Below are 17550 nucleotides of genomic sequence, written 5' to 3' on the forward strand. Positions count from 1 at the left end.
GTGCCGCAACAAGTAGCTTACCGCCCCATGATGCTTTGAGCGTCCATGGTGGCGATAGTATTCTAGTTCACTATAATGGTGGCTGAAGTGCAGCGCCGCCAGCTTTCCCTCTAGGCATGGAGGAAGGAAAGGCCTCTAGGTAATAGTATTTTAGGCACTATAGTAATAGTAAGAAACTCTATGGCATGGAGGAAGGAAAACTTTCCTTCCTCCAAATGACAGTGCCGACGACGGTCGAAAAAAACAAAACTAAAAGACTTTGGAACGTTTTTCAATAAATTGCCTCTTCATATATATGTTAAAACAGTGGCGTTGAAGCATAACATAATTATTTAGCAACAAAAGTTTGTGTGCTTTAATATAAGAACATTTATTTTCGTGTTTGCGTCCTCTGGTGTTCGGTGCGTAGTCGTGACGTACTTCCTGAGGTCAGTTTTGCCAACGTTGGTTTTGCGAAGGCACGGCCTCGGCAAGTACCTTGCAGCACTCCCTGGGTTCTTTGAGGGCCAGTCACGAGCGGCGTCGCTGGGTGGCCGTGGCGCAGCCGCGACGATATTCCAGCCATACCGAAGTCGTCAATATCAAGGTGGGCAATTCCAAGCCACGCGTTTAGATCGACTGGAACTGGTGTTCCGCGGTAATAGTCATGTGCACGCCTAGCGGTGGCTGTGTTATACTGCTGTCACACGGGCACTTTCGATCGCGATCGAGTCGATCGAACTCGATGCAGATCCGGCGTTGCTACACGGCGAATTCAATCGCGATCGACCTCGATCCTGCTCGAGCACATGGAGCACGATCGAGGGGATGCGTTGACAAGATGGCGGCGCCCTGCTCGCCCGCTTCGGAATAAACACATGTCACCGCTGGATTCTTCGACGCGATGCTCGCTCAAATGGTAGCGGTTCGCTTTTATTTCGCACACTCTCGCCCACGCGTAGAGATTTAAGCGACAACTAGCCCTTGTTTGTCAGATAATTTGGCGATTTTCAAGCTCTTAGGCCTAACTAAATGCAGTGTGTTTACCTCGCAAGAGCGACACCTGGCGAAGTAGTTGTCTTGCTTTTAGTCAGTTGTTACATTTTCTACTATTTGCAGTTTTTCTTCTTGGAACGAAAAAAAGGCTTGCAATGCACTGACCCTAGCTACCAGTAATTACGGAAGAAAACTTCATCTCAGCGTTGATGTGCTTTGGCGCCTTGTCACTAGATGGCGCTACCATTCACGCGTGCACCGAGCGTTGTTAAGCTGCTGTTCGCTATCGAGTCCACTGCTGGTTGAAGCAGAAAGTAATTAAGGTGCTTTTTCTGCTCACAGTTTGATATTTTCACAAGAAAGTTTTATTAACTATTGTTATTATAAATTTATTAAAAATTCAATGGTGATGTTGATAGTACAAGCAGCGCCATCTCGTATGTAGCATTTCAACTAGTTGATCGCGATCGAGTGGATACGTGTAGCAGCTGTCCATCTCGATCGCGCTTGAAACTTCAACCGCGCTCGAGACCGATCGCGATCGAAAGTGCCCGTGTGACAGCAGTATTAACCGCTTCACCCACGCTCTTCAGTCTGAGTTGACCGCTTCTTTCTGTGTGTCAAGCGCACTAATGCATGCTGTTATTTGTATTTCGGGTGCTGATCTCACCTCCTGTAAAGCATAGACATTTATGCTTTACTGTTTGTACTGTCAGAATAGAAGTGGGTCTCATGTGGCTTCAGATAAAAGCCATTTGTTTCCCTCTGTGCTCGCTCATGCTCTTTTGTTGAACCTCCCAGCAGGAGCAGTCACTATGCCTGCGCTGCAGCTTGCCGCCGGCAGAAAGGCTGGACATGGAATGCCACTGGGACGATATCCAAGCGACGCATGGCTCGCTGGCGGCACAACGTTCGATGGTGAGGAGAGGCCAACCTTCCTTTCCCACTGTTTGACGCTTCGACCACTGCTACCGCGAGAAACGCGAGCACAAATGGCTAACCTCTAGGCTATGCACCGATGGGTTTCACACTTGGGTCTAAGCTGACATACATTTAATAGTGTGCATCTGTCCTCTAACGGGAATAAAACGCAACTTGTACACTCTCCTCGCCACCTTTTGGCTTTGAGTTGATCACCTTTATTGCCCATTACCCGTAAGTGGCAAGGCTCCTTAGATAACCCCTGGCTAAGCGTTTTGGGATCGTGGGGCAGTTGTACGCGCCGCAACCTAAAACTGTCGCGTTTACATGCTGCTGAACGGGTTGCGCATACGGTAGCCAAGGTGTGTCGGAAGTGGATGCCCACGTGCAAAGCACTGTGGTGCCATTGCTTTCACTGTTTTGCTTCGACGAGAGGCGAAATGTATAGGGCCAGTTTTTTCTTCCCATACTCTATTCTCCTTTGCAAACAGCGCAGGCTGGGTCCGCCGACGTTGCGGTGGTGACCGTAGTGTTCGACCTGGAGCTACACGACGCCGAAATGACAGGAACGAGGAGTCCAGCGGCGGCACCACTGCAGTTCACCACCGAAGCCCTGCGATGGAGCTCTGGCTTGGAGTAAGCTCTCGTGCGCTTTTTCTTTTCCATTCCGTGAATAACTTAAATTTCGGCTTCATGTTTGATTCCGGGTATACGTGACTCTCTTACTTAGATCCGACAATAGGTATGCCTTCCATAAGTTGCGGGATGCGCTGTATGCCTCCTGCTGGTGTACAATTATAGATGTCAACCATTTCCTTTTTCCCAAACTTGCCCACAATAAACACGTAATACCACCACAAAAATTGGCACAGAGCAGAAGTTGTGATTTTAAGTACTGATTGATGTTATGCTATCTCGATATTTTCTTGATTCTTCTGATAAGCTTGGCGTTAGTTCCATAATGCATCTGCATAGAGCGTCACTACTCGCTTGAATAAGCTCACTTACTAAGCTTATATTTGAGTCAGCAGCCATATAAATGAGTATATATGGAGTAATGCTGACGTTTGAGCTAGTTCGTGCGGCAACTTGGCAAAAACACCACAAAAAGATGACGGACGTAGAACAATAAGATGCTGCGATGGTGTAGAGGTAGAACATCCGCCTGGCGTGCAAGAGGACCAGGGTTCAAATCCCAGTGCCACGCAGTTCTCCATCGGATAAAAAAATCTCTGAGTGCCGATGGAATTTGCATAACCAGGCCTGGAGTGTGGCCTGATCTCGGTGACCTGAACCGACAACGCACTTCTATTATCAGAACAGGATTTGGCCACCGTAGTGTAGTACTTGGCCGCAACCTTCTATGAACAAACCAATTAACCCTCAGCCCTCAGTCCCCAGCGGCTGCGGAGCAACTGACCACAGCGGCGGTCAGATCTGTGACGCAGCGGAGGGTGCTAAGAATCTCTGGCTCCGGAGTGGCCGCCATTGGAAACTGAACCTGGCAACGTTTAATGCAAGAACCTTATCAAGTGAGGCTAGCTTAGGAGTGCTGTTGGAGGAATTAGCCGGTATTAAATGGGATGTCAGGGCTTAGTGAGGTTTGGAGGACAGATGAAGCGTATACAGTACGAAAGGGCGGGCACGTACTGTGCTATCGTGGATTAGCGGGGCTGCTTCACCATTTTCGAGAAACTTCCATTTATGTTGTTTACATGTTTTATGAATGTTTGGGGAAAGTTATTCGAACATTTATATGTAACATTACAAAAACATTAGAAAAAAAGGACATTAAGGACATTGAAATAACATTTGAGCGTAACAAAAATGTAACATTATCGCAATGTTTCTGTGCTACCTGGGCTGCTCTACTGCTGGTAGGTGCCTTGCTGTAAATACACTGGAAACAATGAGAAATATGCTCTCTGACGTTATTACTCATTCACGAGAACCAAAAGTTTTCTTGAATTTTGGAGACCGTTGTGTCGATAGCGATATTTTCCATCAAATCATGAGGCTGTAGCAGAAATACCTTCCGCTCACACTTGGATAGTACGAGCTTAGTTCCTTAGTTAGAGCTTAGTTAGAGCTTAGTTCCTCGGTCTTGTTCGAGTTCTCTCACTAGCCTGCCTGATCTAACGCTGTAGCCTTTTACTTTCATCCTCTCTTTTTTGGTACGAGCGCTCTCAGGGTTCTCCAGAACAATTATAAGTTCTCGCAATTCTTCATCTCCCCTCTGAAGAGCATTTACTTGGTCGGCAGGGTTTCACGTGATACATCAAACCTGCCTTCAATCAGGGAGTCCATCGTGTCTTGAGGTGCTTCACAGTGCCTCGGCGGAGGGAGTCAACGTCAAGCATTTGCGTTCCAGCACGATGCTTGATTGAAAACTTGAATTCCTGGATTGAGCCGTATGTAGGGTTTCTGAGTACTCTGCACGTTCTCTGCTCAGTTCTCTGAGTCCTCTGCGATTGTCAGACTAAAGCCTAACAGTCGGTTACGATTGTAACTCGGATTCCCAGCAGCAGGGGTTTCAGACGATCCCCTGGCCAAACGAGAGGCGTCAGTTAGAGCTTTGATTAGCGGTAGTTCCTTTCCGCGTCCATGATCTTTTTGCTTACGCAGTATACAAGATGTCACTTTTCTTTCTTTTGAAGAAGCATCCCTACCAAACCGTTAGAACACGCGTCTGAATGCAACTCTATACCTGAATTCGGATCGTACAGCTATAGAATTGGTTCCCTCGTGAGTCTTGATTCAAGTTTCTGCAAACTTCTCAAGGCCGCCGCGGTTGCCCAGTGGTTAAGGCGCTCGGCTGCTGGCCCGAAAGATGCGGGTACGATCCCGGCCGTGGCGGTCGAATTTCGATGGAAGCGAAATTCCAAAGGGCTGTGTACTGTGCGATGTCAGTGCACGTTAAAGAACTCCAGGTGGTCGAAATTTCCAGAGCCCTCCACTACGGTAGGACCACTACGGTGTCCCACAGTGCCTGAGTTGCTTCGGGATGTTAAACCCCCATAAACCAGAAACCAATCTCCTGCTCGACACTGCACACAAATTTTTCGTCTTACTTAGTGTGCTTGGTGAGAGGTTCAGCTATGAGGGCATACCTCGGAAGAATCTCCTTAGCTCCAGGAATCGTCGCTGCTCGTTCGGAATTGGGAACAGGGCGACCGCCGGCACCTCGGCCTCAACAGGTCGCGCCGTTTCCTTTTTGAGGCGGAAGCCCAAAATTTCCACGGTATCCTTCCCGAATGCGCACTTGCTGAGTCGTTGGGTCAGATTCACTTTTTTGAAGGAATCAAGACCTCGGCGCAGGTTCTCGAACCACTTGTCCCAGTCTCTCGCTGGAATGAGCACATTGTCTAGGTAGTACTTCGCAATTGTATCTCTTAAAGGTGACAACAAGCGATTCACGAGACGCTGAAAAACGGATGGTGCGTTACTCAGCCCAAAAGTCATTATCTCGAATTCTCCTATCTCATCAGGGGTTCTGAAGGCGGTTTTCATATTCCCTTCAGTCAGCGGCACCTGTAGATAGCCGTGGGCGAGATCCAACACTGTATACAGTTCAGCTCCGGACAGTTTCTCGAATTGCTTGTCGATGGTGGGAAGGGGGTACCTTTCTTTTATTGTCTGTGCGTTCAAGTGCCGGTAATATGCGACCAAACGTTTTTGCACTTTTTCTTTTGTACGAGAAGGACGGGGCTGGAGAAATGTGTACAAGTCTAGCTAACCATCCCCTCTCGCTTCCACCCTGCGATGATTTCGCGAATCGTCTCTCGCTCCGTGGCATTCATTTTGTACGACCTAACCGCCATAGACGAACTTCAGGGACCTCCTTAATGTCCATTTTCAGGATGGGAGTGCAGGCAAGCTCGCTGAAATTGTTGGCATAGGTTGTTGGCGTAGGTATTGTTGGCATAGGTACACCAACTACGTCGACCTCTCTTATGCGCCCGAATTGGTGTCCTTTTCTGATAACTACTTTTAGGTCTCCGCTCGTAAAAACCGGCATGTAGGTATCTCCGTCTTTCATTTCAAGAAGGATTTCGTTCGCAAAGGTACCAAGAAAAACCGGCACAGAAAGTCCAGAAGCTGTTGACAGTGAGATCCAGTTGATTGTGTTAGGTTGCAGAACACTCTTGCCAGTAGTACGCACACGAAACTTCACCTCATTGACCAGCTCTAAATGGGAAAATGGGCATTCTTGTTGGAGCCAAAAGCGGAGGCAACCAACAAGCCTTCCGTAAGCTATGTATGGCAGTTCTGTATAAGTATGCCCATGATTAAGTCAAGTTGCAATGTATCGTCGGGGACAACAATAATTGTAATGTTTTTGCCTGTGATGACGTCAAATTACAAGTCGGCGCAACACCTTCAAGTCGCTCTTGCGGACGGGATGCTTTGGGTGCCAAAACCGTAGAGCACTGTGACTTTTTTTCCACAACTTCACCGCAGTGTGGCGCCGCCGACGCGCGCAAGAGGCACCTGCAGCTCCCGTTATCATTCATGCCTACGATGGTCATGGTCCCATTCCATGTCACTAGCTTGAGTAGCGCTCCCGGAGCAATTTCCTCCCCTTCGGAGTCAGTCACTGTGTTGGTATCGTTGCTTTATTTTTTTCATAACAGTGACGCTGAGTGCGGCCGCTTTTAGCGCAACGCAAACATCGAATTTCACGCCTTTCGTCCGGGCAGCCGCGGGAGATGTATGCGAAGCGGCCGCAGTTGTAGCACTTTGTCTCACATTTTTTGTCCATCAGGGGTGGTCTCGAGTCCTTGCTCGGCGGCTCGTAGGTGCTCTTCCATGAAGGAAGTCTTGTTGGGTTTCTAGTGGTGGTCGCGCTGAAAGGCCTCTTCTCGTGCGTACGGCCAATCTCAGCTCCCGCCCACGAACAGCGCGCTCAAACTCCATGCTGTCGTGGAGGAGATCGTCTTCGTGGGTGCGTCCTAGTAGCATCGTGCACAGTTGTCTTGAACGTAAGGCAGTCAACACTTGCTCACAGGTGTCGCAAAATTCGAGATTGGCCTCCCGACAGAGGCGAACCTTCGAGTGGAAGTATGCCGTCGTGCTCTCGTTGCGCTGCCGCACACGCTCCTGCATCTTCATCTACTTCTCAGTTTTCTCCAGATCGTGTTGGTCGTTTATCCCTCTTCTGATATGTTAGAGTTCTGATGCGTTACATATCAAAAACGGGAGGAGGGGGCAGTGTGTAAGAAAATCAACGCACACACAAGGTATTGAAAATAACCAAGGGCTATACTAAACATGCAACTCAATTCTTCTTTGCGCTCCTCAGACTTAAAGGTTCGCACTGTCCCGTACACGTCCTCTCACTACGCTCGCGCACCACACACTGCGTTTCCCGTCGTCCGCGTTGCTTAGGCGCTGCGCCGCACTCACAAAAACACCGCAGTCGAAAACGGCATCCAGATGGCGTCGGGAAGAGGGGAAGGAGAATAGGAAGGCGACGATGTAGGCACTGTAGTGTTAACGCACCTGGCCAGACGTCACGTGTGCGCCGTCTGATGAGACGACTGCCGCCGTCTGGGCGCCGAACGTAGAATTGCATCATGCAATTGCTTACAGATGGAACCAAACAACCAGGCTTGAGCACTTCCTGATCCTCGCATACAAATCGGAGGACCAATGAGGCTGACCTCGTAAATGTTCAACCACTCAACAAATGCTCATTGATGGAAAAACGACAACTCGTTTCCTCACCAGAGCAGAATTTGGCCTTCCTGATGCAGTGTTTGACCCCTCCTGTATGAATATACCAATTAACCCAGCCCATCAGTCCACAGTGGATGCGGAGCAACTAGCCGAAGTGTCGATGAGACCTTGAAGGAGCGGAGGGTGCCTGAATCTCCATATTCGCACATGGGGCTGTTGGAAACTGAACCTTGTAGCGTTTTTTCATGCTAGAGCCTTGTTGGGCTGTTGTGGGGTTGGGCGCTTGGGCTTTGTGGGGTTAGGAGGACCGCTGAGGTTAAAGGACATCGTGGTTTACAAGATGAGGTGCAGCGATTGGTGATGGTGAGGTCTCTTAAAACACACAGAAACATTGAATGTGAACATCTTGACAAAAATCGTTTTTGTCAAGACCGTCAGAACCCACGTAGCATCAGGCGTTGCATCAATGTTTCTTAATGTGGTGGCTACAGGCTGTAGTTCATAAAAAAGGCCACAAAAATAACCACTCTGCTTATCACTGTTTTAAATGCACTGTTAGATTGATCAGACAAGCATATCCGGAACAAAAATTGTTTATCCTTCCAATCTTGCAGTGAGGCACCAATGCGCTAAAAGAATGTCAAAAAGTGCTCTTGAGAGTTCGGTTTCCAAATGTTTTTCCAAATTAAAATTGTGTGTTCTTCACCAACCCGAACGCATATGGGGAGAATAAGAAAAAAAGCTTGCAGGTTTTAGCAATACTACTAGCCTTTCTCGTACGCCTCATTCTTAACGTAATAATGCCTTCAGCACAGGAGACTACTCTTGAATATTATTGCTTTGTGGCAGCAGAATTTTGTTCTGGCAAAAACATTTATGGATCTCTAGCTGGTTGTCCAGTCGCCTGCTAGTGTTACCAGCGGAAAGTTCATGTACTATCCTAAACAGAAGTAACGGACCTCCCCCCCCCTCCTTTCATGCACAACGGTCTCGGCACCAAGAATTGATTCAGGAAGGAATTGTTAGATTATACCAGCTTTCCACATGCAATGCCGCACGTTTCAGAAATTTATGGGGGATCAGTTACTTTTTTTTCCCAATAGAGCGTACTGCTTAATACATTGATTATTAAGGATGAATGCCTTGCATGATCGCATCGATATATTTTTTTTTCATACACCCACGTCCCGTTGATATTTACTGCCGATATTACATGTTGACTGAAATATAGCAAGAGATACGAAAAACCTTGTATGTGAAGTCGATGTGCTATTGCCATGAAAATAGGTATAGATGCACACCTTTGGGACTCATACGCTAATGTTGAGAGAGCTGCAAACTTAATGTAAATTTCACCACGTACAGGGCTGGCTAAAATATCCTAGGCCACAGGGTTTCGTTATCCGCCTTTTGTGGGGTATTCATGACACAGCCGATGTTCAAAATCTGAAATGGGCGCAAAGAAGGCCTATCCTCATGGCTGCGCAACTTCTTAATAACTTATAGCAGCCGTAAATGTCCGACTACGCTGCTTAAAAGCGAACCCTGCAGCTCCCGGACCTTTTCTTCGGTGTCTTGAATCGTGCAGCTGCGCGGATGCGGGTCGTAGGAATGCTAATCTGAACGGCGGGAAACAGCCTCAAGTAGTTAAATTTTAAATTCCATGGCTACCATGGTACTGTGAAGTTAAGTGCCATTTGGTAAACTTTCGTATTCAGCACCGGCATTCATGTCTGCTGTGCGCACGAAGTCTCTGGGCATACATTAAGAACAACGCCCATAGGTTGGTTTGTTCAGGGAAAAGCCACATACATGCCACACCTGTGTCACATACAGGCAGGGTAGATCGAAAAGTACTCCAGTTTTCGTGTAGCCAAGCCTGCTGAAGGATGGCCTACCCAGCGCATTTGTTGATCATGCCAAACAATTATGCAGTAGAAGGCGTGCTTCACATTTAAAAAGTGGAGACTCAGTTTTTGCGTGAACGTTTTTTTTTGCCTTTGAAATAGTGCTCTTGCCTAGTAATCATGAAAATAATCTCAAAACACCAGTTCCCAGCATTAAAGCGGCCCCGAAACACATTTTCAGCGCATGGTTTTACCTGTTGGTTGCATAGATTGAGTTATATTGGAGTTATTATGATCTATCGTATCCCGAATATTCCTGTTTTGGTTGTTTGAATTAGCTCGCAAAAACAAAATCACGGGGCTAACGGTGTCGGCACACAGTGGCAGTTTTTTTCAGTGGCTGTGACATCATCACGTGGGAGGCCGCCGCGGTGGCTCAGTGGCTCTGGTGCTCGGCTGCTGGCCCGAAAGACGCGGGTTCGATCCCGGCCGCGGCGGTTGAATTTCTTTGGAGGAGAAATTTGAGGCCCGTGTACTGTGCAATGTCAGTGCACGTTAAAGAACCCCAGGTGGTCGAAATTTCCGGAGCCCTCCACTACGGCGTCTCTCATAGCCTCAGTCGCTTTGGGACGTTAAACCCCATAAACCAACCAACCAATCATCACGTGGGAGCTTTTTGATTAGACAAACAGTAAATATACTGCAAACTGTGTTAATAGATGAAGATACGTCTTGTCATGTTTTCAGGGTTTTATATTAGATCAGCAAGGCCAACATGTTTGCCTTGGGTAACCGTACTGCAAAGCAAGCAAAACAAAAAACGCACCACCAGAGGCTCTATCTATTGTTGTGCATCCAAGGGCTTTGCTCTTCTCTGTACACATGCATCTATGACCAAGCACACAGCACTTAAAGCTACTCTGTGTATCTGAGAACACCTTGGCGAAATCGATATGACCGATGCATTGCATTCTACAAGCGTTCGTTTTGGTCTCAAGGAGGGACACAAAGACAAAAAGGCTTTCGTTTCACATTTACCAGTGCGCATCGTTAGCTTGTGTGGGATCACCGGGCGGCGGCTCCAGATTACGCCGCGTTCCCGTCAACATTGGGCAGTGGCAACGGTCGGTACGCAGCAAGCGGTGGACGTAGCAGTACGCGCTATGCTAAAACGCATCTCGCGCACTTCATCACTCCTTTAGCAGTATCGTGCGCTCGAGTTCGGATAAGTCGCGGAAGGCCATAATGAATGTTTTCTCTTCTCCGCCGTCGACGTGACGGTGACGCATCGCTGGGCGTTCACATCGCTGTTGTAACCATGGAAACGACGCTGGCAGCCTCAGCAAGAATGATTTCGATGGAACAGGCAGCCACGGTGTGCAAACTTCCGCGACATTCTCAGATAGGCTGTTTTGACTGGTCCCACCCGATGTCGTCACTGGGAAAGTAAAATTAAAATGAAAAGCACCACGAAAATCGAGTGGGGGGGGGAGCAGTATTTTGTTTTCCTGTGTTTTGAAATTCGTTCATTGAATAACTCCGGTTCCTATACGTCGACTCCTGTAATTCTAGTTGAGAGCCCATCTATATGACAAAGAATCAGCGGAAGTATAGGCGGCATCCCTGCAAGCAGTATTTCACAGCCCCTTTTAGTAATTTCAAAAGATTTCGTACGGCATTTTCTGTCTCTTTCTGCGGCAGCAGTGAATTGCACCTTGATGTAAACAGGTCAACCTTTACTCTCACATTCCCGATGGCATTGGCGTCGCCGGAATGCATTAGTTGTTTGCGTGAACTATCTATGTGCTTGGTGACGTCACAGGGATTGGTGCGAGTGCACGTTGACTTAACTCGATGCGGGTGGAAATGCCGGGCGAATCCTCAGCAAGATTCAAAAACATATTGATGAAACTATATTCCACTCAAGCACCTAACGACTCGAACTTTCTGGAAGGAATCTCCTTGCGCCTATGAAACAAATATCATTTGTTTGAATTCACAGATTTCGCCTGCGCCCCATCAAACGCGAGGTATGTCCAAATACTGCATGGACAGTTTCCTCTGGTGGGAAAGACACATGAAAGGCAGCGCCTATCTGCCGCCGAAACCGTATTGCTGGGAGTAATGAGCACTTCTGATAGGTTGCGCAGGAGAAGCTGGGACTTCCACACCTTCAGGGCAATATATTTTGGCCTCTGCCGCTTTTTGCCCATTCTGCAATGGCATGCGCGACAGCCCACCCTGAAGTGCCTTGGCTATGTGTTCATTTCGTTAACACTAGCCACACATTTATTGCCGCTGCGTCGGCCACTAACATAAAAGTAGCAGTGCATAAGCAAAGCGGCATTTACCGTATGAAAGTAGTGCTCAAAAAATTCGGCAGACAGACTGCTTATGTGTGGGAATGTGAAAGCATTACTCTCTCTGGGCGCATTGTTTATGTGTATTGTTTGTACATGCATTAAAGTTGCTTTCTACGACTTTCTGTATTTGAGTATTCGTTTCGCACCAGACCACACACTTTATAACTGTGTTGTCACTGCACGGTGGTGATGAGGTTGGCAGAGCTTGCGTGTCGTGGACTCTGCACGTAAACGTTTGTTTGTCTGGGACACCCACACTTACACATACATGTATGAAACCACCAGCAACGCTGTGCGACGAACAGTAGCATCATATTTTTGATACAAAAGTCTGGGACTGCATACAGTTGAAGGTGCATATGTCATCGGTTCGAATCCGTGCTGCAATCTAGCCTCCAACTTGACAAGCACTTGTAAGATGCCGTACGACAAGCAGTCGCGTCACAGTCTTCATACAAATGTCCGGAAAACTGACGCCACTACACTTGGCGCACGCGATGGTCTTAAGTGTGGTGCTGTGGCAGCAAAACACCAGCGGGAGCTGCATGCGGTTTCGGCTGTGCTCAGTCAAAACCTTTCCGAAAGAGAACACGGAACTGCGTGCCTTTCCGGATAGTCTTCGCTATCTGAGCGCTTATGCGCGCTGATCCGTGCATGCGTCCCTAGCAGTTGTCACCCTAAGATTATCAGACACAACCCGCCTCGCCGATCCTGTTCTCTGGTGTGGTTTGAGCGAACAGAGGCGGTTGGGAGTGCTGAGTGGCCATTGTGCCAGGTTGTCGCGTGGCGGTCCTTTGATAGCAATGATCTCCTGCATTTTGCACTTTGCACTTCACTGCAGCGTTTTGCACTGTAAGCACTGCCCGCCAGAGTCAGAGACAACAGAGAGTTCGAATAGTGATGAAATGTAGTGATTTGTCAGCTGTAAGACTACAATGTGCTCAAGCAGTTTCATGCATTTCTTCCGCGGCAGAGCACTCCCGGTTGTCGCTGTTGGAGAGGACGGCTGAACGTGAGGCAGGCGGGCCCCCACTTTTCGAACTGGGGTAGCTGTCAACCCCGCACGCCGCTAGACTGCGCTGGCTGTACGACGTGAGAAGCGTTACCATGCTTCCCTTCATGCACACAGCTTCTGTTCGAACGTTATCCAGATCTGATCGAAGCAAAAGCCGCTGAAGCATCAAGACGTGTAGGAAGACGATACACATGCCCGCACTGAAAATGCAGTTCCCATAGCAGGCTCGCAGCTAAGCTGTTGCCCTGATCTCCATTTCTGTCGAATAAAAATAACATCTTAGGCGACCCTCAATGGCTCGTTTGAATGTGTTAAATCGTTATATCTGAGGTTGACAGACACATGATAGTTCGTTATACCCGAGGTTAACACATGAAAGGATTTGATATTTAAGGTGGCATAGTAAGGGTCTGTATATCCGAGGTTAACACACGAAATGTCGTTATATCAGAGGTGCCATACTATGGTTCGTCATATCAAAGGCAGTACAGTAATTCCGTTCGTAGTCCAGTGGGCAGGTTGCCACCGTGGCGGGTTGGCTACTGACAGACGTCGGTCGCCATTTCCACCTGCACAGACCCCTCTCATGCCAACGCATTAATAGCGCGAATTGCACGTGTATTTGCTACGTTGTTTATTTTTCTTACTTGATATGCGCAGCGGATATCGGCAGCGGCAAAGCCTACGTCCACTGCACCCCTCCGGAGTCTTGGACGAGATAATGCTCACCACCGACGGCGTAGACTGCCTTCGAATCCGCTGTTACACGGGAAGCGTGCCTCGCGGCATGTCCCTGTGGCGCAGGTAAACGAGGATTCGAACGGGAACGCCACTACCCCAACGAAAGCCAGCAGCGTCGCTCCTGGACCGGTGCCGACATTGTTATCAATTAGTATTATGGAAATTCGATTATTAGTTTTGACATTTGAATTTTAATTTGTTAATATGTGCAATGTTGCTCCATAACTTTGTAGTAGTGTAGTGCGATTCTATTCTTTATTCTTAAATGATGGATAATTAAGGCGTATTCTTGCTTTATACGTCAACTCAGCGAAATAAGGTGTGCACAACTGACGCAAATTCCATGTGACACTATGCATGCATTACGATATGTTAGCGGTGCAGAGCCCCCGTCGTGTATGAATTTTGATTTAATCTCGGGTTATTGTCGCCGTTTTGTTGCAATTCGAACTCGCATTCGGCGTTGGATGACACTCACGGACATTGCTCCAGGCTCTGCTGTTGCCTGCAGGTACCAGCGGATATGGTAGTGAGATGAAGTGATCAAGCCAGGCCTTCAGACGGAGGTCTGGATTGCAGATTACACAGACACCGCAGCAGTGGACATCTCTGAACTCCTACAGCTGGACTTCAAATACACATTGCAGCCCACCTATGCAACCAAGTTGACCTTGGATGGATTTACTTGCCCACCCCAAAATTCAGACCAGCTGATGGCCGTGATGGAAAGTCTAGTCCTGGACACGGAAGCGAGCGTCTCGATTGTCGGCGTCCTTCCCGACAGCACGCACTCTGCTCAGATCTTTGTTGGGGACCCACTGAAGTCTGTAGTCAGGACGCTAAAGTCTGCCCTTGCAAGCAGCCAGCCTGTCAGCACAGCTAAGGCACAGCCACCGACCGTGGGTCCAGTGGAGAAAGTTGGTCACAAACGTCACGCCCCCAAATAGCTTCTTTGGTCAGCTTGTGAGGATTACCGTCGAGGAGCTGTACACATTCCAGCAGAAACTTGTGAACTATTACTCCGCAACAGCGCCAGACTCGACCTTCAGCCCGCAGCACGGAGATCATGTCTGTTGCCGCCTCTCAGAGGATGGAGAGTTCTACCGAGTTAGAGTTGAGAGGGCTTCACCCTATGGCTATCAGTATGAAGTCGTTTACCTGGACTACGGCAACAATGAAACAGTATCGTTTCAGGATGTTCGGCCATTGGAACCACAGTTTGCTGTTCCTTCTCTGTTTGGTATACCTTACCAGCTGCATTCAGGAGAAGTTTCGAACGCCTTGCTTGACTGAAGTGGACGTGCGCCTTCTGGCATGCCACGGCGACATGCACACCGCGGCACTGGGTGGCTCTGCACAGAAGCCCTCGAAAGATTAGTTCTTGACATAAAGCATCTGATCTTGAATAGATATTTATTCGAGCTAGCAATTATTGTTTGTTGATGTAATGCAATGATATAATGATGTAATGTAATGATGTAATGATTTCTTCCGTCCTGCTTTTGTGTTGCATTAACCCGCTGTGCAGGTGTGAGGTTTAATTAGGGAGTGCATCGGGAAGCGAAGTATAAGCAGGAGATTTTAAATGTAAAAGTTTAGGTTATTCGTTGGCATATTTTTGTTCTGTTATTTCGTTTTTCTCGGGTATAAAGTGGCTTTGAAATGACTCCCTTGTGTCGTTTGTTTCTCATAATTTCTGCCTGTCTTTCTCTCCACTGTTTTGTCGGACGTCCTGTAGGTTCCTTCGGAGTGTACAGGACTTTGCCATTGGTTTGTCTGTCTTCCCACCCCAGGGGTGCCCTTCTCACACGTTGAGTTCAATGCAGCAAAAGAGTAGAGAAAGACATTGCTGCCGATCTGTGTGCTGCCCTGGGTCATGCACAAGAACAGGCTACCTAGGGCACCTTCGCACTGCTGACCACATTTTATTCAGAATATGAGCTGCAAGCTTAATCCGCAATTAGGTGCTGAGCGCAAAACGGCCAGTTGTGCTCATGTGGCACGAAATTATCTTTTCCAGACAGATGCATCACATTACTTTCTCAAATCATAACTACGCTTTTGCTAAACTAAACTAAGCTTTTGCTTTCCATGGCACAAGCTGCAAGCCATCTGCAGCACCTGCATATGAAAGTCCCGCAGGTAAGGAAGCCTTATTATCTGAGAAACTTATTTTATGGTCCCTCTGAGGGCATAAGAAGACGGAAGGCCTTATATTTTATTGTCAGTGGGAATGGTTCTGAGTACCTTGAAATCTTTAAATTTTATTAGTTCACTCGGGAAGCTGTGATAATGTTCAGACCATAAGGGCAATGGTGATAATATTCAGACCTACTGAGGAGTTTTGATTAAACGTGGGGTGGAGATTAAACATGGTGTTCAAAACTTGCAATTGTGAACCATTTGTAGAATTACATTTGAGCAGGAACCCTGGTTGTTAAGAAATCCCCAAGTTTTGCTGTTGCTTTTCTGCTGCTACTAGTTTGCTCAAACTTTTAATGACCGTTACGTAGGAAGGCCGTGTGGTGCACGTTCAGACAAATGGCATTTTGCACCAAAACAGCACAAGTGCTGGTTCTGCACTCTGGGGCTGTTTTGTTTCTAGAGCCTGTAGTTCCTATGTACAGCTGCTTTAAGTGAGTGAGTGAGTGAGTGAAGAAACTTTATTTCCGCCAGAAGAAGACCCGTGCCCCTCCGGGTCCGCACGCAGGCGTCCGGGGAGGGGCAGCGTCGCAGCTGGAAGACTAGCAACGGTATAGTCGCGCAGCTTCTGCTGCCAGGCGGGTAGCGTATCGTTGTATGCTAAGGTCGGCACTTCTGAGTATGGTCTCCCATTCCTCTGCATTATTGATTCTGCCATATCCTGGGGCACTGGGGCATCTCCATAGTATGTGTTCGAGTGTAGCGGTATGCCCGCAGAACTCGCACACCTCCGCATCCTCCCTCGTGTCACCTCCTGTCCAGCTCCTCCAGAGCGGGGATGCGAAGTTTCTAGCTTGGAGTCTTCTCCAGTCATAGGCCTCAGCCGAGCTAAGCGATCTATCCGGAGGAGGATAGATCCTTTTGTTCTTTTTCTGAATGTCTGTGATGCTATTAAAGGTATTGGTTTCCTCTTTAGTGCTGAATTCGTATGAGGTGTCCACGGCTCCCCGAGGTAAAGAGGAGCGGGCGAGCCTGTGGGCGGCCTCGTTTCCAACCAGACCCGAGTGGGCTGGGGTCCAGATAATGATAATATTGTGGGCTGGGATAAAGTCTTTTAGATATTTAGCCGCCATTTCGTGGATGCGTCCCTTGCTGTAATTTCTAATTGCGGCTTTGCAGTCGCTTACTACGTATTTGGTACCTGGCTGAGTTAGAGCGATCGCTATTGCAACCTCCTCCGCCACAAGGGGTTTTAAGTCAAGGTGTCTTACAACGCGTAACGTTCTGCCTGAGTCCCCGACGGCTACGGAGACGGTGTCTCCTAGCGTGCCTACCGCGGCATCAGTGTAGGCCACGGTTCCCTGTGGCATCTTCCCTATCTTAGCAGTCAGCTGTGCGACCCTGCTTTTCCTTCTGCCTTTGTCGTGAATGGGATGCATGTTTCTAGGTATGGGAGCGATAATAAGATGCTCTCTTATTTCTCTTCCCAGATCTGTTCTGGTGTTCACTGTGCTATATACGGTTGCCCATTTCGCTAGCTCTAGGTATTTCCTTCCTGCGGGTGTGGATGTTAGCCTTTCGATTTGCGATGTTCTAACCGCTTCAGTCAGTTCTCTCCAATTGTTATGCAGGCCCATTTTCTCCAGTATATCATTGGACGTGGAAATGGGCAGCCCTAGCGCTCGTTTGACACATTTTCTGATGATTGTGTCTAATGCCTTTTCTTCGGTTTTGTTTATTTTCAGGAATGGGGTTGCGTAGCATATCCTGCTAACGATGAAGGCCTGCGTGAGTCTTAGTTTGCTGGACTCTGAGAGTCCTTCCCCCCTTCTAGATACCTTTCTGAAGGCTCTGACGACAAGTTCAG

The 17550-nt window shown here is 48.1% G+C and overlaps 1 protein-coding gene across 1 annotated transcript; it reads left to right on the forward strand.

Annotated features, from left to right (window-relative positions):
* The first annotated feature begins 437 nt into the window (after positions 1–437).
* LOC149356022 (uncharacterized) lies at positions 438–15208 on the forward strand. The gene is made up of 4 exons (XM_089584078.1): positions 438–586; positions 1780–1893; positions 2393–2532; positions 13461–15208. Exons 2-4 carry the CDS (start codon positions 1831–1833, stop codon positions 13606–13608), a joined length of 351 nt encoding a protein of 116 aa, XP_089440204.1. The 5' UTR covers positions 438–586; positions 1780–1830; the 3' UTR covers positions 13609–15208.
* The last annotated feature ends 2342 nt before the right edge of the window (positions 15209–17550 follow it).

Source organism: Amblyomma mixtum, chromosome 3 (assembly GCF_055824585.1).
Source record: "Amblyomma mixtum isolate Tamu chromosome 3, ASM5582458v1, whole genome shotgun sequence".
Lineage (NCBI taxonomy): Eukaryota > Metazoa > Arthropoda > Arachnida > Ixodida > Ixodidae > Amblyomma > Amblyomma mixtum.